This window comes from Otolemur garnettii, unplaced genomic scaffold (assembly GCF_000181295.1).
Source record: "Otolemur garnettii isolate 467f Iridium unplaced genomic scaffold, OtoGar3 scaffold00294, whole genome shotgun sequence".
Taxonomy (NCBI): domain Eukaryota; kingdom Metazoa; phylum Chordata; class Mammalia; order Primates; family Galagidae; genus Otolemur; species Otolemur garnettii.
In genome coordinates, this window is record NW_003852689.1 from 358067 (window position 1) to 381828 (window position 23762).

General features: G+C 48.8%; 1 protein-coding gene across 2 annotated transcripts in view; it reads left to right on the forward strand.

Moving 5' to 3' along the window:
• Positions 1-23274, forward strand: part of OSBP2 (oxysterol binding protein 2) — a 184592-nt gene extending 161318 nt beyond the window's left edge. Inside the window, exons 4-14 of one of the 2 annotated variants that reach the window (XM_023508949.1) lie at positions 5703-5895; positions 6421-6538; positions 8515-8578; positions 8871-9017; positions 10658-10903; positions 12595-12715; positions 12926-13029; positions 13101-13196; positions 13275-13459; positions 21824-22053; positions 22155-23274. In XM_023508949.1, the coding sequence (XP_023364717.1) occupies positions 5703-5895; positions 6421-6538; positions 8515-8578; positions 8871-9017; positions 10658-10903; positions 12595-12715; positions 12926-13029; positions 13101-13196; positions 13275-13459; positions 21824-22053; positions 22155-22300 (1650 nt within the window). In that variant the 3' untranslated portion in view covers positions 22301-23274. The remainder of the gene's footprint in view (positions 1-5702; positions 5896-6420; positions 6539-8514; positions 8579-8870; positions 9018-10657; positions 10904-12594; positions 12716-12925; positions 13030-13100; positions 13197-13274; positions 13460-21823; positions 22054-22154) is intronic. The other variant, XM_003803331.3, reaches the window with a different exon arrangement.
• The last annotated feature ends 488 nt before the right edge of the window (positions 23275-23762 follow it).

Sequence of the window (23762 nt, forward strand, 5' to 3'; positions counted from 1 at the left end):
CTCCAGAGCCCAACAGCTACCCACCCAATGTCCAGCAGTTCTCATGTCCCCATCTAGGAAGGAAGTGACCTGGAGGAGGCTGATAGTTTGCCAAGAGCCTCTGAAGGCTAGGCCTGGGGTAGAGTCCTGGCTCTGCAGACTCCCAGGAACTCAAGAGCCTGCCCAGACCACACACAGGATAGACAGAGGACCCAGGCTGACTGACCTCACACCCTGCTCCCCCGCCTGCATTTGGGGAGCAGTGCGATTGTTGTTAGGATTAGGATTAGGAGTAGCAAAAGCGATTAGAGTTTGTCCTTCCCCTGGGGTACAGCCAGGCAAAGGTTTCCAGGTCAGAGACACTCTTATGTCTGTCCCATGGGGCACCTGTTAAGATGACCAGTAGCAGCTCCCCTTGGAGTTCACACAGCATGGCCCCTGGCCTAGCTTCCCCTGGGTAGGCAGCCCTCACAGCCTTTTTGACCAGGCCGGAGCTATCATGAGGGAGTGTCCCCAGTGGGCGGGCAGGGCATGGACTCCCCAACATGAGGCCCGCCTTTTCTGTCCTGGACTTCAAGGCCCACATACTGTTTTAGGAGCAGCAGGCTTCCCACCTTCCCCACAGACGTAGAACCACACCATCTGGAGAACCTGTACCCCAGAGCAGCCCCTCTGCATCTTGGGAGCGCCCATACTCTTGGCCCTTTCACTAGCACCCTCTCCACAGCCTTGCAGTGAAGGAGTGGAAAGGGCAGGGCTGGGAGACTGGAACCTTGTCCCCATTTTGAGAATAAGTGACCTAACAGGTCACAGAATCAGGGACTCTATAGGAATCCCACAGGGACACAAAGGGTCAGGAGGTTATAGGCCTGCTCCTGGGTGGACAGTGAGGCAGCCCCCATGTAGGGCCCAGACACTGGCTCTGGCTCCCAGCCAGACTCATTCCCCTCCCCTTGAATGATTCAGGACGCAAGTGTGATGTGGGTAGGGGTTGGGGTTAGTCAAGCCTCCTGCACAGAACTGGGCACAAGCTCCGTAGCCCTAGGCATAGTTGTTACAGGCCTTAGAGGAAATGTGACCATGTTTGGGCCTAGGCTGGGTCAACTGGGCCCTTCCTGGGATCTGGGAGACTCCCCCCCTCCCCATCACCCCTCTGCTGGGCCCCAGGCCTAATCCAGCTTAATGAGTACATGCGGCCTAGCTCAGCATTCCAGGGCCGCAAGGCCAGCCCAGACGCCTGCCTCTCCCCACAGCACGGCCAGGATGGGGTCTGGAGAGGGTCTGCAGTGGCAGAGGAGACCCTGGGAGTTGGGCACAGACGCCAGGTGGGTGCATCAAGGGTGGAGGGGGCAAACAGGCTCTCAGCAGTCCAATGGGTGGCCAGGCAGCTCATCTGCTATAAGTGACCCCCACCTGTGGCTGTGGCAAAGGACCTGGTTCCAACCATGTGAGCCTCTCAGTATTAGGGTACAGCGGCCTCCTCCCTTTGACTGTGACACTCAGCTATCTGCATGTGCCCAGCCTAGCCACCTGTGGCCCAAAAGAGGCCCATCTGTCCCAGGGGATTTGAGTTCCTGTCCCCCTGCTGCACTGTGCCAGTCAGCCCTGTGAACAAGTAGCTGTGAGCTGGATGGAGGTCACACCTAGCCAGGTTGTCAGCCAGCAATCTGACCATCTGGGTGAAGCCTTCAGCTGGAGTCAAAGGTGCCAGGAGGCAGCCCCTTCTCCCTGCGACGAGGCTGGTACCATTGCTTAGATAGGGTTATTCTCAGGTATGCTTGTTAGTGAGCCCAGCTCCACGCTGGGAAAGCCAGATCCCACATTTTTGCCCTTGCTCCCAGGCAGCAGTAAAGATTTTGCTTTATGAAATAAACTGTGACCTTGCTAGTTCCACACCCTGGGAGACATGCAGGCACAGGAACTCAATCCTGGCCCAGCACATACTTCCTTGTGGGCTCAGGCAAGTCCTTTGGCTTCTCTGAGCCCCCTCCTCAAACACACTTACTCTAGAAAAGGCAACTTCGGTGTTTGTGAGGTGTGTGGTGTTACGCGGGGCAGATTCCAAATACATAGGTGTGTTTGGGATTGAGCCAGGGGAAGCGCAGGAAGACACGATACCTGGTGGGTTGCGCATGAAGGCTTGGGGAGGAGTGGGCTCCCCTGGGCACCAGGCCTGGAGAGGCTATCAGATGCCTGGACCTGGGGAGCAAAACAACCAACGCTCCATTTTCCCTCAGAGGAGAAAATGGCCATTTCTGAAGTATTTAGAGCCTATGGACAGTGAGGGGTGAGTAAGGATCCTAATTCATCTTCAGTCTTTGCTTTTGTTGCTGGGAAACCCTTATAGCCTCAGATGTGGGAATTACTACCATGACCTGTGGCTGCTGTTTATACTGCTGTTATGTGGCTCTTCTATATGTCTTGTTTTAAATGACATGAAGTATATAAAAGCAAAGCACCCATCTATGTTAAACCCTACTGACTGATGATTTTGGGGCTGCGGGGGGCTGGCAGGAAGTGATGGAGCAGTCATACAGGGCAGAGAAGGGGCAGTGGGGTGCAGAACAGGCACAAAGCCCTGTTCAGCTGCTGGGTGGGGCCCATGGACCAGTAAATATCTGGAAAACTATGAAGCACCCGTCACCTTTCACGATGCATGCACAGCACTGGCCTCTGCACCTTTACTCCAAGCTGGACAAATGAGGAAACTGTGCCTTGTGTGGAGGTGACCTGGTTGTGTAGAAGGGGAGAGTTCAGAGAGACCCAGGATCCCATCCTGGTCACCCCTTGTTAATCTGAGCAGCCCCTTCTCCTGGCTCTGAGTCTCAAAAGGTTGTGGGGGGAACAGGTGGAACTGGCAAGGGGCTTCCCAAAAGCATGTAACAGGGAGATGGACAAGGGCAATCTCCCCAATACAAACTCCCTTCTTCACACACACCCTACAAATCATGAGGCCAGCTTGGCAGGGCCTGGCCGCTATCCTGCACCACCAATAGCAGCACAGTAAATAGGTGACAGGAATCAAGACTAACTTAGCACTGGAGCTACACTGAGGGCCATAGCAAGCAAGGGCAATGTGGGAACATGGGTTTTATGGACATGTGAGGCGTGGAGCAAAAGATGGAATGAGCTCTAAATTGAGGACCTGGGTTCCAGATCTTGCTCTGCTACCTCTTTGCTGTGTGCCACTGGAACCTCAGTCCACTATCTTGGAATGGGGTGGAGGTTTCTGTCCACCCACCTCACAGGGCTTCTGTAAGGATCTAGAATGTTCCTGAGGCACCCACAGGGGTACTCTACCCCTTATACCTACCAGCAAAGAGGTGCCTTCTGGTCCAGTTATAGGGAGATTGTCATTCTGTTGTCAGGGTCCCCACCCTGAGGCTTACAGCAGTGAGGAAGGGAGAGGCAGGGAGGCCACTATAGGACCAGGGCAGTGAAGACCTTGACTACAGGTCACAAGCCTGGAGGTAGCAAAGTCAGGCCTAGAGCCAGGGCCCTCCCAGGGCTACCATAGGGGTATCCCAGTTGCATGATGGCCAGTGACTGCAGCTCCACACCCAAGGGGGAGCCTTACAGGCCCATAATTTGTAAGCTCAGAATAGCTCCAGATCTTCAACTGTACTGGATACAGCCTTTCCCATCTTTAGGACCCTGTTAAGCACATAAAATAAGGCGATGTCTTTCCTTCCATGAGACACCCTCTCCTCCGCACACCAACCTGCGGCAGGATACCTGTCAGTATAAATCCTTGCTTAGGTGTGGCCAGGCAGAGACCTGTATCCGCATCTTTCCAGGGGGTGGGGAAGACCTTGAACCTGAGTTTGGAGTGAATGTGCCTCCTCCTTGGAGCCTGCTGCCCCTAAGGAGGAGCTGCCAGGAACTTGACCTCAGTTTTCCCATCTGTCAAATGGGGGTGACCCCACTTGTCCTACCACAAGGATTTTGCTAGGTAAGCAGAACCAGGGAAGCTTGTGAGTGCAGGTTCTGTCAGACATTACTATCTCACTAAGAGGACACAGGCTCAGGGGGCCAGGTGGCCTGTGCCAGCACCTAGGTCTCTGACTCCTGGTAGCCTGTCCACTACACTTCACTGGTTTCCTTGGGCAGGCCCCCCTTTCTCCATCTTCAAAATGAGGAGGGGCACCCACACCCTGCCACCCTACATGGGTGCTAGAGAACAGTTAGTGGAGGTAAGGTGCCAGAGAGAAGGGCATGTTAGAGGAATGCTCTCCCTGGGGCCAGCTGAGTAGGCAGTACTCTGGAGCCCCAGGCTGGGCATCCTTTCAGTCAAGCCAAGTCTTCTGCCAGGACTCAGGCCCTCCTTGTGGGTGAACCAGGTGAGCCCAGGCAATGTGCCCAGAATGTGGCCGGTCCTCAAGAGGCCCAGGACACAAACCCTGCTCACCCCCTACAGTCATGAGTCCCAGCCCCCTGGCAAGCCCCACTCAGCCAGCAGACATTCTGGAGCACCTGCTGACTTGTGGGGATTCCATGGAAGGAGGTTACAGTGAAAAGAAACAGGCACAGTCACTACAGAAAGTAAACAAACTGGCAAGTGCCTAGGTGGGCCTAACTAAGGCCAGGGTCCAGGTGTTTCCTGGGAAAACAACGAGAGGTCTGAGAACAGTGGGAGTTGGTGGTAGAAGGCCTAAGCACCTAGTGGCAAATGGTGGGTGGCAGCACACAAGAGTGAGTCTGTCCAGTGCACACATCACCTCCCCACTTCCCCTGATGGCCCATCAAGAGAGCGCTGCTTTGTTCCTGTGTCACAGAAAAGGGCCTCTGTGCCTATCTCCCTCCAGGATAACATGTCTCTGACCTGGGTCAGACAGTTTGTGATGTGTGGAGCCCAGCAGGCATTCTAGGGCACAGGTAGTCCTTGAAGGGGTAGGGAGGGAGTGCAGGGAAGCAACAGCCAGACCCTGATGGAGGTGTGGTGAGATGGGTCCCTTCATATTAAGTTAAAGGTGTCCAGATGGGGAAAATCCAAAGGTCCCTGGATTGGACTTCACTGCCCTCCATAGACAGCTGAGGCCTGGGCATTCCTCTCCACCGTAATGACAGGCAGAATGACCCCTAGTTTGTAAGAACATGATGGAACCACCTATACACCTAAGAAGCTAAAAAGAATCTGGATGTCATAGTAGGTCACAGGCATGAAGAGGAACCTAAAAAGCAGAGTTATATGATACACACTGTGAGGTAACTTGGTGGAAAGTTCCAGTCCCAGCTCTTCCAGATAAGACCTGTTACCTCTTTGAGCTGGACAGTACAGCAGAGTATGGCTTTCCTTCCTTCTATGCCAAAGCCAGGGACTAGACTAAGCTGCCAGGGGTGCCTTGGGTTCCAAGGTAGTCAGGGGTCAGTGACAAATCTGAGGCCCAGGCATGATGAGCAAAGATGCAGCATCCTCCAGCTCCAGAGGGGCTGTGCTGAGAAGGCAGTGTGTAGACCAGTGCCACTCCAGGTGTGGTGCTCTCCAAATGGCATCTTGACTGTGGGAAGCTGACCAGGGTGGGTGCCAGGGTTCACATCCCCACAGAGGCCAAAGGGGCAGCAAGCATGTTTCTGACCACCCCAGCAGAGGAAGGCGAGACTAGACAGTGTTCCCAGTGCCCTCTTCCCTGCCCCTGCCACTGGGCAGGCGAGGGTCTGGTGGGTAGGTGCAGACTGGCACCGGCTGGAGGCCTGGGGCTCACACACCCGTTCCCCCTCACCAGGCCTGCAGGGATTTCCTGGAACTAGCAGAGACACACAGCCGGAAATGGCAGCGGGCACTGCAGTATGAGCAGGAGCAGCGCGTCCACCTGGAGGAAACGATTGAGCAGTTAGCCAAGCAGCACAACAGCCTCGAGCGGGCCTTCCGCATTGCTCCTGGCCGGCCCAGCAACCCTTCCAAGAGCTTCAGTGAGGGTGAGTGTGTGTGGGCTGGCCAGTGAGTTGGGTCTGTCCCTTAGCCCTCAGACTCTCACATGGCCACTGGTGCCCCTATACATGCCTCTTAATGTGTTCACATGTGGGCTTGTGTCTTGGGCAACCCTTGGCCTGCCTCTCCATGGCTTCATATGTCCCATCCCCATGACTGACCGACAGTAGTATCCCTATACTAGGTTTAGATTCTCAAAAGAAATGTTAACTGAGCACAACTGTCACCACCCCCTAACCTCAGGCAGGGGGGTCCATCAAAAAGGCCACAGACTGAGCCGGGTACTGAGAGATCAGGGAGGCTTCCAGAGAGAGGCCTTGAGCAGTGACTACGATGAAAGGAAAGCACCTTATTCCAGGAAAAGGGAACAAGGGAAGCACAGTGCAGGGTGCAAGGGAAGGAGGAGGAAAGGGACAGAGGAGGAAAGCCCTTGGCTCTGGACTTCTTCAGGGAGGCAGGAGGGGCCTTTCTGAAATTATGAACTAAGGCAGCAACTCTGCATGTGTCTCTAGGAAGCCTCTTGACTACCAAAGGAGAGGACAGCGAGGAAGATGAAGATACTGAGTACTTCGATGCCATGGAAGACTCCACATCCTTCATCACTGTGATCACAGAGCCCAAGGAGGACAGGTGTGGCTCTCCCCAGGCGGGGACGGCTTTAGTCAGGAGCCTCTCCCACCTTGTTCTTAGGCTCCATCTGCTTTCTTTCTATCATATATATATATATATATATATACACACACACACACACACACTTGGGGGATTCCTTCTTTTCAATCCTTTAAATAGGATTTTTGTTTAGATTCTTTTGTTCCTTAAATCAAAAATGCCCTTGTAAAGTTTACATGACAATTTTAACTGAAAATGACAATGGAGAGGGTGGTGCCTGTGACTCAAAGGAGTAGGGCACCGGCCCCATATGCCGGAGGTGGTGGGTTCAAACCCAGCCCTGGCCAAAAACCGCCAAAAAAAAAAAAAATGACAATGGAGAAAAGAGCATTGTCTGGATCCAGTTCCAACTTGGAGGTATAGGGGAGAGGCTGGGTCCCACAGGCTATGGTCTAAAGATCCCAGATCACTCATTCTTGCTTCAGAGTTGCAATGGGTCTTAACAGCTCCCTCCACTGTGTCAGGAGTGATGGATGCAGAAAGTTTCTCATTTTGTATTTCCAAGCCTTTGTTTGATTTTTCTTAAAAGCTTACTCTTTCAGCATGTTTTAAATATAGTCACTTGAGACTTAACAATGGGGATACAATCTGAGAAATGCTGCAGCAGATGATTTCATCATGATGAGAACGTCACAGGGTACATGTCCACACACGTGGCTGACCTGGCCTTCCACACACCAGACCAGGGGGTAGTGCTGCAAACATGTATAGCATGTGACTATACAGAATACTGCAGGCAGTTGTAACACAATGGCAAATGTATACATATCTAAATACTGAAAAGGCACAGTAAAAATAGTATGATAATCCTAAGGGACCACCATCTCATATGCCATTATTAACTAAAACATCCCTGTGTGGTGCACAACTATACACACAGAACACACAGTAGTGACCAAGACATATGCTTACTAGCAGTGAAAATAATGTTGTTGGGATCCACAGGAAATGCCCATTGGTGTGGCCAATGCCACTGCACAGCCATGTGCAGTGGGAGAGCGTGAGACAGGCTGGGTGCAAATGGCTACTCCTTTTTCACTTGGAGCTGTGTCCTCCCACATGTATCACTTCTCCATTCCAGTGTCTTCCAGGGAAAGCACTGTTTGACTCCTTTCCACCCTTCAGGGAGTTTTCAATCCCATCAGCAGCTCACAATTATTTTCTATTTCCTGGGGACATTTTTAAATTACTCTCAAAGTTCATGGCTCAGCTGTTCTGAACTAACTTCCTCCACATCCCCAGCAGTGTTAACAGTCTCAACTCTGTAGCCAGGAAGATCTTGCTTGGGCTTCCACAGCCCTGCCTACCCTTCATAGGCCTGGAGCTCCCAGACCTGGGCTCTGTATTGATGAGGTGCTTCTTCCCATGTCCTGAGATTCTGACTGCTCCTGTCCTGCCAGCCTGGGTCACCTCTCCCATAGAGCCTGGGCCCCCTCAGGCACGGTGACCCCTTCTGTGGGCCAACCATCTCCGCCACAAGTACCCATGGGCTCTTGAAGGCTTTAGACCCCCCTCCTTTTCTTCAGGAGGCCCAGTCTAGTGTGCAAGTCAGAGGAACGGCCGTCAAGGACATGTGGGGACACAGGAGGTCTGTGACAGAAAGGGCTCCGTGAGGCTCTCCCAGAGGTGATGTCCACCCCCAGCTTCATCTTGGGTCTAAGTCAGCCAGCCTAGGAAGCTTAGGGTACAGGGACCCTATCCAAGGGCTTTCATAAGCAGCTACTGCCAGGGACATCAGCAGGTGGGGACTTCCCCATATTGCTGCCCTGGGCCCCTCAGCCTCTACCTTCATTGTCCCGAATTGGAGATTCCCCCATTAGAAGCAGCCTTGAGTGGGTGCCTTCAGCCTTCACTGAGACATCTGGAGAGAATGTGGGGGTAGCTCCCAAGGCCTCAGGATTTGTCAGTAACTTGCTTCATGGTTGTGTGTACTGCAGAAAAGCTGAAAGTGGAACCGGGTCAGGCTATGTGGACTGGGCCTCATCAGACAACATAAATGAGGTAGGTGTACCCTAAGAATTAATAGGAGGCTCTTGCTTAGAGCCAGGCTCCAGGTGGCTGAGGGAAATAGGCCTGCACCAAGAGCTAGGGGCCACCAGATAGCCCTGCACTCTGACTACCTTTAGGTCCCTAATCTGCTTCCCATTCAGAGTTCAGGCAGAGCTGGCCTGCCCTCCTGGCCAGCAGTGTGCTAGAGGCCTCACCCTCAGGGGGTCAGAGGGCAAGGCAGGGACCTGGAGACTGAGGGAGAGATCTGGCCTCCACTGATGGCTGTGCCCTGCTTCTCTGGCAGGTGCTAGATGGTGCCTCACTTATACCCAAGGATTCATCCAAGGTCAAGAGAAGAGTCCGTATCCCCAACAAGCCCAACTACAGCCTTAACCTCTGGAGCATCATGAAGAACTGCATCGGACGGGAGCTCTCCAAGATCCCCATGCCGGTAGGGGCTGGGACAGGGTAGCCTCAGTGGGCCTCTGGGGCCATTTTCCTGTCTGTGGACAAGAATCTATGGCCTACGTGAAGTACACCCAGCCCTAGGGTGTTAGTTTCTTAACAGCATGGGAGGAGTCTATAAATATTTAATCCTGTTTGTTAGTGTTGTCCAATTGCCTGGAGAGCAGGGTCTTCAGGCTGTGAGGGGAGGGGCTCGCTCAGAGACGTGGGGAACCCTGAGCATTCTGGACCTGATGAGGCTCAAAGTCTTGACTGCTCCGATTCCAGAGAAGGAGAATAGCAGGATTGAGCTGTGGGGCAGGGGCTGGGGGCTCCTTTATGCTGGGACCCATCATGGTACCATGACCCTTCATGGTACCTTCCGCCATGAAGCAGAGGCTCAGCAGGGTCACACGGTAGGCCAAGGGCAGAGCTCAGACTCTTGTGCCACCAGACTGTGGTAGCATCTCCACCAAGGAAGGACTCCAGGCCAACTGGTTTCACTGTGTGACCCAGAACAAGTCCCTTCACATTTCTGGTCTCTGTGTCCCCGTTGCACAGGGCAGAAGCACAGGGCCCCTTTCACAGCCTCTGAGAGGAGATAATTCAGGGAAGATTCTCAGCCAGTGGCATCACAAGGGGAGCATCACACTGACCTGAGACTCAGACAGAGACCTTAAGTATCACCTGTCCTGCACCAACCCCTCCATGGGGAACCTGTATCACAGCTGGCATGTGAGGAAGACCCACTTTCTGCACTCATGGATGCATTTGTTCATTCACTCATTCTTATTCCTATGATTCAGCACTGAACATGTAACTGTGGGTGAGTCAGAAACCCTGAACTTTATGGGGTGTCCCTCCTCACAGGGGAGAGTGACAGTGATCATATGTGGGTTACCATGTAAGTTTTGAGACAGACTGTGTTATGGTCCACTATTTCACTTTCAAGAAACTCAGTATCCTTTCAGATTCACTTGTGCAAATTTCAGCTTGCTCAGCTTATCAGTGTTGCTGGGAGGGTTTCATTTGTTTCTGCCTGCACAGATTTTACATTTCTTGATTTTTGTGTTTGTTTTTCTTTGTTTTTTGTTGTTGTCTCACTTTGCCACCCTTGGTAGAGTGCCATGGCATAGCTCACAGCAGCCTCAAACTCTTAGGCTGAAGTGATTCTTTTGCCTCAGCCTCCCAAGTAGCTGGGACTACAGGGGCTTGCTACAACACCCAGCTATTTTATTTTTCTTTTAGAGACGGGGTCTTGCTCTTATTCAAGCTAGTCTTGAACTCAGTGAGTTAAGTGAGCTTGGGTGAACTCAAGCAATCCACCTGTCTCAGCCTCCCAGAGTGCTAGGATTACAAACGTGAGCCACCATGCCTGGCCTTGATTTTTGTATATCTTAAAATTTTCATAATGACCCAGTATGCCAGAAGGTACGGAAGGCTAGGGAGGAAACTAAGGCAAGAGGGGGCCAAGGAAGTGACAGCATGTTGGGGGGTGATGCTGCAGTGTTGGTCATACTCATCCAAGGAACCTCACTACAAAGGTTTCATCTGAGCAAGGATGACTCTGAACACCTGAGGAAAGTCAGGGTGCTGTGCCAAGCCAGGTGCTGGCTCCTGCCTGACCACTTAGCCACCCACCTGCAGGTGAACTTCAATGAACCGCTGTCGATGCTCCAGCGGCTGACTGAGGACCTGGAATACCACCACCTGCTGGACAAGGCCGTGCACTGCACCAGCTCCCTGGAGCAGATGTGCCTGGTGGCTGCCTTCTCTGTGTCCTCCTACTCCACCACCGTGCACCGCATCGCCAAGCCCTTCAACCCCATGCTGGGGGAGACCTTCGAGCTGGACCGCCTTGATGACATGGGTCTGCGCTCCCTCTGCGAGCAGGTGAGTCGGCCAGCCTGGTGCCAGGCAGCCCACTCACACCTTGGCCAAGCTCCTGCCAAGCCCAGGGTCAAAGCAAGACAAATGGGATGTGACCTCTAACCCTGACTGCCTATGCCCAAGGGGCTGTTATGCTGAGTTTTAGCTGGGCAGCAAGGCCTCCATAGCAGAGGGATGGAGGAGAGCCTGGTGAGGACAGAACTCAGTCCGATGTGTGAGGAAGGGGAAGACATAGCTCCTGGCCAAGAAATCATGGAGCAGAAGTGGAGAGACATCAGCAGGCCTGTGGGAGAGTCTTCGCAGGCTGCAGCATGGGGTCACCACTGAGTTGAACAGCAGCAGGCATGGGGAACCTGGGCCATGCACCTCAGGATGGACCACCCCCACCTTCTGCATCCCTTCCCTGAGAGGACGAGGCGAGACCCAAGTCCAGCAGGCTGGGAGCCTCAGTTCATTATGGGAAAAGAGGCAAATCTGTTGGTGCCTGTATGACTCTGGCTCCTGGGATGAGCATAGGAGGTCAAGAAGTCACCATCTCCAGCCAGCTAAAGGTTCTAGCTATTGTGAGGACCCATTAGAAGTGGTTTCAGTGACCCATGCAGGGGTGTGTGTGTTACCCAGACCCTGAGGGTGGGGAAGCCAGAGCCAGCAGGTTTGCTAACACTTCAAGTGGCTGATGCGGGCAGTCAAGGTAACCCCAGGGTCCTCAGCCTGAGCCACTGAGGGAACAGCTCTCTCCATTCAGCACTTGCTAAGTGCTTACACCTGCTGGGGCTGTTCATGCCTGAGGGTATGGCTGGGAAATGAACAGCTATAGTTCTTGTTCCCATAAGCTTAGAGGGCAAGGACAGGTATCCTAGATGCTTCTGGCTCTTTTAGAAAGGGGGTGGTCAGGAAGCAGTTTGGCTGGCACAGAGAATGAGGGGAGGAAAGGACTCTAGCTTCACTCTGTGTGGAAGGCCAGACCCTGACCTCGGGGGATCCTGCCAGCTGCAGTGGGCAGAGTGGGCAGGGAGACAGGGGTAGGCATAGTATCAGGGGCAGATGCTGGGTGCTTTGTAGAAAGCGTAGACAGCCTTTGCTTGGGATTAGATGGGGCTTGGGAAATAGCATCAGGGAGACTCCAAAGCAGTCGGTGGAGGTTGATCCTGTAATCAAAGTATGGAGGAGGCAGAGTTCCGGGGCCAACCCTGTTTGGTCACATCTCTGTGACCCTTATTGCCCCTGAGGACTTACAGAGGCAACAGCTGAGCTCCAGGACAGTTCACTTGTCTCTTGGAGCAGGTGCCAGGTTTAGCTTGCACGTCTGAGGCATAGGAAGCAGGTGGGGTTGCCTCTTATGCAGACGGGGGACTCGTGATGGAGCAGCAGGAGCCCAGCTCTGCCTGGTCCGGTTGAGCCTATCTGAGGGGAGGTGTCCAGGAGCACCAGGAAGCCAACAGGCTAGGGCTAGTGCCCTAGGGAATAAGTAGGCTGGGAAGAGGGGCATCTGGGGCCTTGCAGACACAGGGGTTGTGGGATAAGGAAAAACAGACAATGGAGACTGGGAGGTGGGAGAGCACTGGTGCAGGATGTCCTTTGCATGGCTGCAGTGCCGTGTACACTGGGGGCAGGGCAGGCTGCTGCTCCCTGGCTGGACAAGTGGTGCCTGGGCCTCTATGCTACAGATGCTCACATCCTCGGTCTGGTCTCAGGTGAGCCACCATCCCCCAGCGGCTGCACACTATGTGTTCTCCAAGCATGGCTGGAGCCTCTGGCAGGAAATTACCATCTCCAGCAAGTTCCGGGGAAAATATATCTCCATCATGCCACTGGGTAAGCTGGGGCCCTGTGCCTTCCTGGGACAGAAAGATATTCTGCTTAAGCAGGACTGTGTCAATGCAAAAGCTGGCTTGGGGCCTCCAGGAGAAACCTCCCTGCAAGTCTGCTGCTCTCCCCTGATGGGCCTCCTGCTGGTGCCTAAACTCACCCCTAGGCTAGAACGAGGGGGGGTGGGCATAACCTCTGACCTGTACCGGCCTCCAGGTGCCATCCACTTAGAATTCCAAGCCAGTGGGAATCACTACGTGTGGAGAAAGAGCACCTCCACTGTGCACAACATCATCGTGGGCAAGCTCTGGATTGACCAGGTCAGGGGTGCCCTGGGGGGTGGGGTATATGGCCTGAAGATTGGCTGCTAACCACAACCCTCTCTTGCCAGTCAGGGGACATTGAGATTGTGAACCATAAAACCAATGACCGGTGCCAGATGAAGTTCCTGCCCTATAGCTACTTCTCCAAAGAGGCAGCCCGAAAGGTAAGCAAGGACATCCTCAGAAGTTCAGGGGACCCAAAGCAGCACATGCACCTAGACTGATCCCATCAATGTCCATAGGTGTCAGGAGTGGTGAGTGACAGCCTTGGCAAGGCCCAGTACGTGCTGTCAGGCTCATGGGATGAACAGATAGAGTGCGCCAAGATTGTGCAAAGCAGCTCCAGTAGCCCCAGCTCTGACGGGAAGCAGAAGACAGTGTACCAGACCCTGCCGTCCAAGCTGCTGTGGAAGAAGTATCCACTACCGTGAGTAGGCCCCTCTGCAGACTACAGGACAGATGTCAAGGGAGAGGGTGAGGGACAGAGGCCAGTGAGTAGTAGACAGGCAGAAGACACACCACCCCACCCCCCTGCAACTTGGCCAGACAGGAAGAAGTGACAGGCACAGGAGGCTGGGGGTGAGAAGTTGGTTCACACATGGGCAAAGAACAATATTATGCAGTTGACACCCACCATGGAAGCCAGACACCCAACAATAAACAAGTGTGAAATTATCAGGTAGCAAATGCTACACAGAAACTTTAAACAAGGTGATGAGACAAAGTTCTTCCAAAAACCAAACTTAAAAATAACTAAGAAACAGAAAGTTATTTATAAAAAGTGGCACAGAAGATTCCAAAAAGAACAAAAGAGAAATTCTACAAATAAAAATAAAATAACTGAAATTGAGAACTCCATGCAACAGTTCAGTAAAATCTGTCACCTGAAAACGAGTCAGAAGAAATTATCAAACTGCAGCATAAAGAGACAAAAACTGGAATAGACATTAAGCTAGAGTGAGAAGACCTATCACTTAGTGGTGAAGAGTGAGATCCCTGAAACATGCTCACCAGCATCCCATGAGAGCTTTTTAGTGTGCGAGAATCTCCCTAAACCTCCTGTAATGGAATCTGCATTTTCAATTTGATCCCCATGGCATTTCTGTACACAGCATGTTTGAGAACAGGATTTGATATACTTCTAGTCAGAGGCCAAGAAAGAAAAAGAGACCATATCTGAAGAGAAAATAGAGAAGTTTCTATACCTAAATCTATACAGTGAAGAGGAAATATTAGAAGGTAAATTTTTTTTTTTTGAGACAGAGCCTTAAGCTGTCCCCCTGGGCAGAGTGCCGTGGCATTACAGCTCACAGCAACCTCCAACTTCTGGGCTCAAGCGAGTCTCCTGCCTCAGGCTCCCAAGTAGCTGGGACCACAGGCACCCGCCCAGCTATTTTTTGGTTGCAGCCGTCATTGTTGTTTGGCGGGTCCAGGCTGGGGATTCAAACCCGCCACCTTAGGTGTACGTGGCTGGCGCCTTAGCCGGTTGAGCTATAGGCGCCGAGCCGAAGGTAAATTTTTGTTGTTGTTTTTGAGACAGTCTTTGTTACCCTGGGGAGAGTGCCGTGGCATCAACCTCAAACTCTTGGGCTTGAGTAATCCTCTTGCCTCAGCCTCTCGAGTAGCTAGGACTACAAGCATGTGCCACTATGCCTGGCTTTTTTTTTTTTTTTCTATTTTAGTAGAGATGGGGTCCCACTCTTGCTCAGCCTGCTCTGGAACTCTGAATCTCAAGTAGTCCACCTGCTTTGGCCTCCCAGAGTGCTAGGATTACAGGCATGAACTACCGCGCCCCATCAAAAAGCCAGATTTTTTTTTAAAAGACATTACTTTCTGAAGAATAGCAGACTGACAGCTGTCTCCTCATCAACAATGATGGGAACTTAAAGTTAGATGATGTCTTCCATGTACCGAAAGATTCGCTGCTGGCAAATTGTATACCCAGGGAAACCATCCTTAAAGAAGGAAGCTGAAATAAGACATTTTCTGGCAAACAACTCAGTTTGCCACCAGCAGACCTGCTATAAAGGATATACCTTAAGCAAAAGGAACATGATCCCAGATGGAAGATCCAAAATGTATATGAATGAATGAATAAACAAAAGTATATAATTCCTGTGGGGTTTATAATTTTATTCCTCATCTATATAAGTCAGATGAGGAATAAATAGAGGGAAACTGTTCAAAGGCCCTGGAGCTACCCAGGAAGAGGAGAAGGATCATGACACACATAAGCTAAATCCAGGTCTGCCTGAAAAAAAAAAAAAAAAAAACAGACAAATATTACTTTTTTTTTTTTGAGACAGAGTCATATTCTTGCTTCCTAAGCTAGAGTTCCATGACATCAGCCTAGCTCACAGCAACCTCAAACTCCTGGGCTAAAGCGATCCTCCTGCCTCAGCCTCCCAAGTAGCTGGGACTACAGGCGTCCACCACATTGCCCAACTAATTTTTCTATTTTTAGTAGAGATGGGGTCTCACTTTTGTTTAGGCTGGTCTTGAACTCCTGAGCTCAAGGGATCCTCCTGCCTGGGCCTCCCAGAGTGTTAGGATTACAGGCATGAGCCACTGCGCCCAACCCAGATTAACTTCTCATTATATGAAATACCTATATTGTGATTCCTAGGGTAACTCCTAAAATAATACATTTAATTGGAATCCCAATCCCAGAAGGAGAAGAAATTTTTTTAAATGGAGAAGGAGAAATAGTTAAAGAAATAGTGAAGATACATTTCCCAGATGGAAGATCTAAGATGTATATGAATGAGTGAAGAACAAAACTGTGTGACCCTAAGTGTACATTGAATAAACAAGAATAAATTCCTGTGGGGTTTAAAAATTTTAAAAGATGAAATACATTGGATTAAAAGAGCCTATAGAATGCTAAAGACAAGAAATACAGAAAAACATTATTCTAGATAAAATTATACAGTCAAAATTAAGAATACCAAAGAGAAAATACAAAAGATTCCAGAGAGGAGAAAAAGTTTTCATTGAAGGATGAAGAATTAGATTGACATCAAATTTAAAAATGATTTTAAAAATCCCGACACATTTAGAATTTATTTAAGAGATAGAGTCTCATTCTGTCACCCATTCTTTGCAGTGGTGTGATCATAGTTCACTGCAACCTCAAATCCCTTGGGCTGAAGTGATCCTCCTGCCTTAGCCTCCTAAGCAGTTGGGACTACAGGCATCTACTATCATGCCTGGGTAATTTTATTGATTTATTTATTTTAGAGAAGTTTTGCTATGTCACCCAGGCTGGTATTGATCTCCTGGCCTCAACTGATACTGCCACTTCACTCTCCATGACATTAAAGGCATGAGCTCCCATCCCTTTAGTAAGTTAGTAACTTAAAGACTTTTAAGTTACTAAACAACTCAGGGGTTAAATATATTAGAATGGAAATTTTAAAATATGTAGAACTGCATGATATAAAAGAAATCAAAACTGGGGCAACGCCTGTGGCTCAGAGGAATAGGGCACTGGCCCCATATACCAGAGGTGGCAGGTTCAAACCTGGCTCCAGCCAAAAACTGCAATAAATAAATGAACAAATAAAAACTGGCTGGACACAACAAAGGCAATGGTCAAAGGAAATACAGGATAGCCATAAATTTTAAATTTTAAATTACACACAGACTTTATGGCCACCCTATATATATTGCCCTGAATAGTTTAAACCAAAGTTCTTCCTTTAAGAACTTAGAGCAGTGGTTCTCAACCTTCCTAATGCCATGGTCCTTTAATATAGTTGAGAACCACTGCCTTAGAGGAAGTTTAATGTATACCAAAGAAAGAAGAAAATATACTTGAATAGAAATCAGTAAAAAAGAAAAAGGCAAAATTAGTTTGATATAGCCAAAAGTTAATTCTTTGAGGGAAAGACAACTGACAAAGACAACTACTGGCAAAGCTGATCAAGACAGAAATAAATATTATTAATAGGCAATGTGTGGAGGCTCATGCCTGTAATCCTAGCACTTAGTAAGGCCCAGGCAAGAGAACTGCTTGACTTCAAGAATTGGAGACCAGCCTAAGCAAGAGCAAGACCCCGTCTATGTTAAAAATAGAAAAAATTAGTCAGGCATGGTGGTACATGCATATAGTCCCAGCTATTCAGGAGGCTAAGGCAGGAGGATCACTTGAGCCCAAGAGTGTGAGGTTGCAGGGATGCCACTGCATTGCAGCTGGGGGTGAAAGAGTCAGACTCTGTCGGGCAGCACCTGTGGCTCAGTGGGTAGGACGCCGGCCCCATATACCGAGGGTGGTGGGTTCAAACCCAGCCCTGACCAAATCGCAACAAAAAAATAGCTGGGTGTTGTGGCAGGAGCCTGTAGTCCCAGCTACTCAGGAGGCTGAGGCAAGAGAATCGCCTAAACCCAGAAGTTGGAGGTTGCTGTGAGCTGTGACACCACTGCACTCTACTGAGGGCAATAAAGTGCCCTCATTAAAAAATAAAGTGAGACTCTGTCTCCAAAATAATAATAACATAATAATGAAAAAGTTTTAATATGACATATGAAGTATAGAGATAATTAAAACTCAAATTGGAAGGATAAATTCTTAGAAAAATATAATTTACAAGAACTGACTCTAGAAGAAATTAAAAGTATGAATAGAACTATAATAATTAAAGAAACTGAAGCAATAGTTTAAAACATAAAACAAGGCCCAGATAATTTTACAGGTGAATGCTACCAAATTTTTATATAAAGTCATAAAGACCATTAAAAAAAGAGAAAATAGTCTCTCTCCTACTAGGGGGCCAGAATAACCCTTATACCAGTCCAGGCTAAGACAAAAATAGGAAAATGATAATTCTGTATTTCACTTATGAATATGTAAGCAAATATCCAAAACAAGATATCATAAAATCTAATCCAACAGTGTATAAAAAGGATAACATTCTATAATCATTGTGGATTTGCCTGGGCATACAAAAATTATTTATATTAGAAAATCTCTAAAGTAATTCATCATAATAATAGATTACAGTAAATACACATTTCAGAGAAAGCATTTTAGGTGCTTAGAAGATTAACATACAGGCTTGGCGCCTGTGGCTCAAGCAGCTAAGGTGCCAGCCACATACACCTGAGCTGGCAGGTTTGAATTCAGCCCGAGCCCACCAAACAACAGTGATGGCTGCAACCAAAAAGTAGCCAGGCGTTGTGGCAGGTGCCTGTAGTCCCAGCTACTTGGGAGGCGGAGGCAGGTGACTCACATGAGCCCAGGAGTTGGAGGTTGCTGTGAGCTGTGAGGCCATGGCACACCCCCAGGGGGATAGCTTGAGGCTCCGTCTCAAAAAAAAAAAAAAAATAAATTCACTGGGTGCAGTGGCTCAGGCCTGTAATCCCAGCACTCTGGGAAGCCAAGGTGGGTGGATCGCCTGAGCTCACGAGTTTGAAACCAGCCTGAGCCAAAGGGAGATCACATCTCTAAAAATAGCTGGGCGTTTTTCCAGTACCTGTAGTCCCAGCTACTCGGGAAGCTGAGGCAAGAAAATTGTGTGAGCCCAAGAGTTTGAGGTTGCTGTGAGCTGTGTGATGCCAGGGCACTCTACCAAGGGTGATAAAGTGAGACTCTGTCTCTACAAAAAAAAAAAAAAAGAAGAAGAAGATTAACATACAAATCAGTTGCATTTCTATACACTAACAGCAAACTAGAAAAATGCACTTTAAGACACCAGTTATTATCAGAGAACATCAAGGACCTTGTAATAAATCTTGTAATATATTCAAGACCTCTATAAGGAAAATTATAAGTTTTACAAAGAGATATCAAAGAAGAAGAGCTAAGTAAATGGAGAGAGAGAGAAAGTGTTCATGGATAGAGAGTACTGTAAAGATGTCATGATCTAAAAAGTCTAAAAATCCCTATAGGAATTGTAATGGAATTTGATGTTAGAATTTTTAAATTTGTATTGAAGAATAAAGGACATTTCTGAAGAAACTAGAGAAAAGAGGACTTGCCCTACTAGGACTATTATTTTGAAACTATAGTATAAAGAAATACTGAGCCCAGAAACAGATTCATGGATGTATGTATATCTGATACAACAAATTTGGTATGTCAGATAACGTGGAAAGATGGAACTGTTCACTAAATGGATCTGGGAAAAATAGTGATCTGAAGGAAAAATGGAAAACAATGAACTGAATCTCTCCTTTACACTGTAACAAAAACCAACTCCAAATAAAGGTCTTACAGTAGGTATTAAGTTTGACTTTTAATTAATAATTCTTTTGTTGTTGTTGTTGTTGCAGGGGCTTGGTTCAAACCCACCACCCTCAGTATATGGGGCCAGTGCCCTACCCACTGAGCCACAGGCACTGCCCCCTTTTAATTAATAATTCTAAGTAAAACATATAGATGAGTATCTTTAAGACCTTAAGAAAATATATTGTAGGACACAAAAAATCATTGATACGTTTGACTATATTAAAATATTTTTGTTTCATTAAGAGAACTTTTGCTCATTAAAAGACAATTTAAAGATAGTAAAAAGACAATGTATAAACTTGGGGAGGTAAGAGGATTAGCATCAAGAATACACAAAGGTAGCTAGGCATCATGGCTCATGCCTGTAATCCTAGTACTCTGGGAGTCCAAGAAAGGCAGATTGCTTGAGCTCAGGAGTTTGAGACCAGCAAGAGCAAGACCAAGTCTCTAAAAATAGCCAGATATTGGGCGGCGCCTTAGCTCAGTGGGTAGGGCCCCAGCCCCATATACAGAGGGTGGAGGGTTCAAACCCAGCCCCAGCCAAACTGCAACAAAAAAAAAGCCAGGCACGGTGGCGGGCACATGTAGTCCTAGCTACTCTGGGAGGCTGAGGCAAGAGAATCACCTAAGCCCAGGAGTTGGAGGTTGCTGTGAGCAGTGTGACGCCATCGCACTCTACCAAGGGTGACAAAGTGAGACTCTGTCTCTACCAAAAAAAAAAAAAATAGCCAAGTATTGGGGTGGGTACCTATATAGTCCCAGCTACTCGGGAAGCTGAGGCAGGAGGATCCCTTGAGCCCAAGTGTTTGAGGTTGCTGTGAGCTACAGTGCCACAGCACTCAACCCTGGGTGACAGAGTAAGACTCTGTCTCAAAAGAGTAAAAAAATATATATGTAAAATATCTGTATATGAATGTGCATAGAGAGAGAGAAACACTGACTTAGAATACGAAAAGATGCAATAAAATTTAATTAAAAGGAAAGCAACAGACTAGCATCCAGGAGTCTTGCTTTTGTGTCTATCTGAACAGGAGATGGATTGGCAGGTTTTCAATATAGTTAGATGTAAGGCTTTGTTGGGATGCTACCCTTTTGTTCAGGGTGGCAGTACTGCATTTATAAATGCAGACCATGCAAGGACCAATAAAGATAGGTATCAAGTACCAAGGATTACAACTAATTCAAATTTGTGAGGTCCAAAAAGAACAAAATAAGACAGTAGATTTAAATTCAACATATCTGTACAGTAATTAAGTGATTTCAGACAGGTTTTTAAAAACTCACTATACATGGTTTACAAGAAATACATCTAAATAAGAAAAAACTGGAATAAAAGGATGAAAGAAGATATATCTTCAGAAATACTGCAAAAAAACTGCAGTAAGGGGGACAGTTCATAATAATGGTTAGTTCACCAGAAAATAAGTTTTAAATTTGAATGTACCCTGTACCTAATAACATAGCTTCAAAATGTGCACAGATACAGCAAAATGCAGATAGAAATATTAGGAGAAAGGAACTAAATTTATACCAAAGTGGGAAAGTCTGAATAACAACTCAACAGCTGTAGCAAACATATTTTCTTCAATCACATGGAACACATATAGAAACTGACCAGATACCAGGCCACAAGGCAAATTTGAAAGGGCTGAAATTATGCTAAGTATAACAGTCTGACTCCAAGGCAATTATTTTAGGAAAAAATAAGTAGAAAACTTGCCTTTTATTTATTTAAGAAATTTGTTTTTATCCCAGCAAGGTGGTTCACACCTGCCATCCTAGCACTCTGGGAGGCCCAGGTGGTGGACAGCTTGAGCTCAGGAGTTCCAGAACAGCCTGAGCAAGAGCAAGACCTGTCTCTACTAAATGTACTAAAAATAGAAAAATTAGCCCCACCTTGTGCAGGGTGCCTGTTGTCCCAGCTACTTCAGAGGCTGAGGCAAGAGTACCACTTAATAAGCCTAAGAGTTTAAGGTTGCTGTGGGTTACAACTCCACACATTCTAGCCTAGGGCAACAAAGTCTCCAAAAAAAAAAAAAAAAAAAGAAAAGAAGGAAATATGCTTTCAACTAATTGGTAGAGTAGAAAATTTGCCATATGTTATAAATTTAAGAAACATGCTTTCAAATAATTTGTAGGTCAAAAAAGATAAAATGAAAATTAAAATGTTTGTAACTTAACATTGTTACACACCAAAAGTATTGGGATTCAGCTAAAGCAGTCCTTGGGAGTGAAACGCGTAGCCTTCAAATGCACATAATAGAAAAGTTGAAAAATAGTAAGCTAAGACTCAGCAATTCCTGGGTATGACTAATGTGGCAAAACAGTTGCAGGGTGGTGAAGTGTTGGAGGTGCCAGGGGTAAAAAGTTGCCTGCAGCACCTGGGTTTGGCTGGGTCAGTTCATCCGGGGCATCCCCGGGCACTGGGAAGGTCCTTCCAGGCCAGATAGACGTGGAGGGTGAGGAGGCACAGGGGCCAGGAGGCTGGACCCCTCCCAGGCAGGGAGAGTTGGCCTGGGGACAGAGCGCAGGTCGGCTCAAACTGCTGCCCCTGCCATGCAGAGAAAACGCAGAGAACATGTACTACTTCTCGGAGCTGGCCCTGACCCTCAATGAGCATGAGGAGGGCGTGGCACCCACGGACAGCCGCCTGCGGCCTGACCAGAGGCTGATGGAAAAAGGCCGCTGGGACGAGGCCAATGCTGAGAAGCAGCGGCTGGAGGAGAAGCAGCGCTTGTCGCGACGACGGCGGCTGGAGGCCTGCGCACCCAGCGGCTGCGGAGGAGAGGAAGGTACGGTGGGGGCGGAGGGTAAGAGAAGGGGTGTTCAGTGGGGACAGAGGTGGGGTTCTGGGGATTAAGGCATCGGCCCACCTGCCACTGTGCCCACCCAGCAGAGAAGGAAGCAGAAGAGTACATGCCACTGTGGTTCGAGAAGAGGCTGGACCCACTGACCGGGGAGATGGCCTGCATATACAAGGGCGGCTACTGGGAAGCCAAGGAGAGGCAAGACTGGCACATGTGCCCCAACATCTTCTGAGCGCCACCCCCTGCAGCAAATACAGGCGCCTGCACAGCCCATGACACTTTTTCTTTAACACTCTCAACTTAATACCAAATGGCCCTTCTCCCACACCCACCCCTATTTCCTTTACTTTTATTTCTTTTTAAATACTTTTTAGGACTCCCACCTTGGAAGGAGGAAGGGCTGCCCGGGTTCTCTCCAGCCCCCAGGTGCGCCGGGTCACCCATGCCCCTTCATTATTGACTTGGGCCCCATCAGAACACCAGTTCCCAGTCTCTACAACTCAGACCGGCTGGCCCAGGCCATGGGCTGCCCAAGTCACCAGCCCCCAAGCCAGGGAGGAACTGCCCCCTCCAAGGGAGCCTCTTTTGACTTTTTTAGAAAAAAAGACCTCCTTTTCTTTCCAGCCTTGACGTTTAGTAAATATTTTTAGAATAGCACTTAGCAGACAGCTTTTCAAGTGTGCTTTCTTGCCACAAAAGTGTCCTGGCAAGAACCTTTTCTTTTTAAGACATCAGGAAGCCAGACCCCTTTGAAATCGGGAGCATTTTATAGCTCAATATAGCAAGGCCCTAACTGTATCTGAGCTGCCCACCCCCATCCCCAAGAGCCCAGGATCTCACAGAGACCAGAACATTAGGGGGACTGCTTTAGCCCAGCAGAGCATAAGAAGTTTCTGGATCTATACCCCACTGGTGGGGAAAAGTGCACTGAGGGCGTCCCCCGCTGTGGATTTTAAGGCAGCAGTCCCCAGCCTAGCTAGCTTGGACCATGCCTGGGCAGCTCCCTGGCCCCCAAGAGGCCAGGAAGGGCTGGAAGGCAGGGCCTGCAGGTGCTCCTCACCCTGAGACCCAGGCCCCAAATCAGCAATAATAAACAATCCTCAGTTCAGCCTGGGCTGGTGACCCAGGCATCAGCAACCCACGTCCCACCTTGTCCTCAGGTGGCTCCTGGGTTGCCCTGTCTCAGTGCCCCCTGAACTCTTTATTTGCCTAATTTATATATATGATATACAAATATATATATTATATATATATATATATATAAAATAGCTATTTTGCTTAAATTTCTATGGTATGTGAAAATGAAAAAAATGATGAAGACAGGGTACACCTGTCTGAGTTTGGCCCTTCTGGTCAGCTGTGCCCTGTCCTCTCCTTGTAACCCCTTCCAGCGGCTTCTGCCAACCCAGGGGGACTGGACCACCACGGCCACTGTCCCAGCCCCTCAGGACTCCCCATTCCAATCTTTCCTACTTTCAGTTTAGTCCTAAACATTCATTGCAGGGTTTTGCTTTCTACTCCACAATGGGTTTTGTTTTTATATATATATATAAAAAAACGAAGTGGAAACACCATGTGAAATGCCTTACGATGCCCACTTGAGAGGTGGGGCAGGGCGGCCCTACCTGGCTTCCCTGCAGAGCTGTGACATGTACCTCCCCTAACACTGTTTGTGAGTGAGCACCTTTTGACTG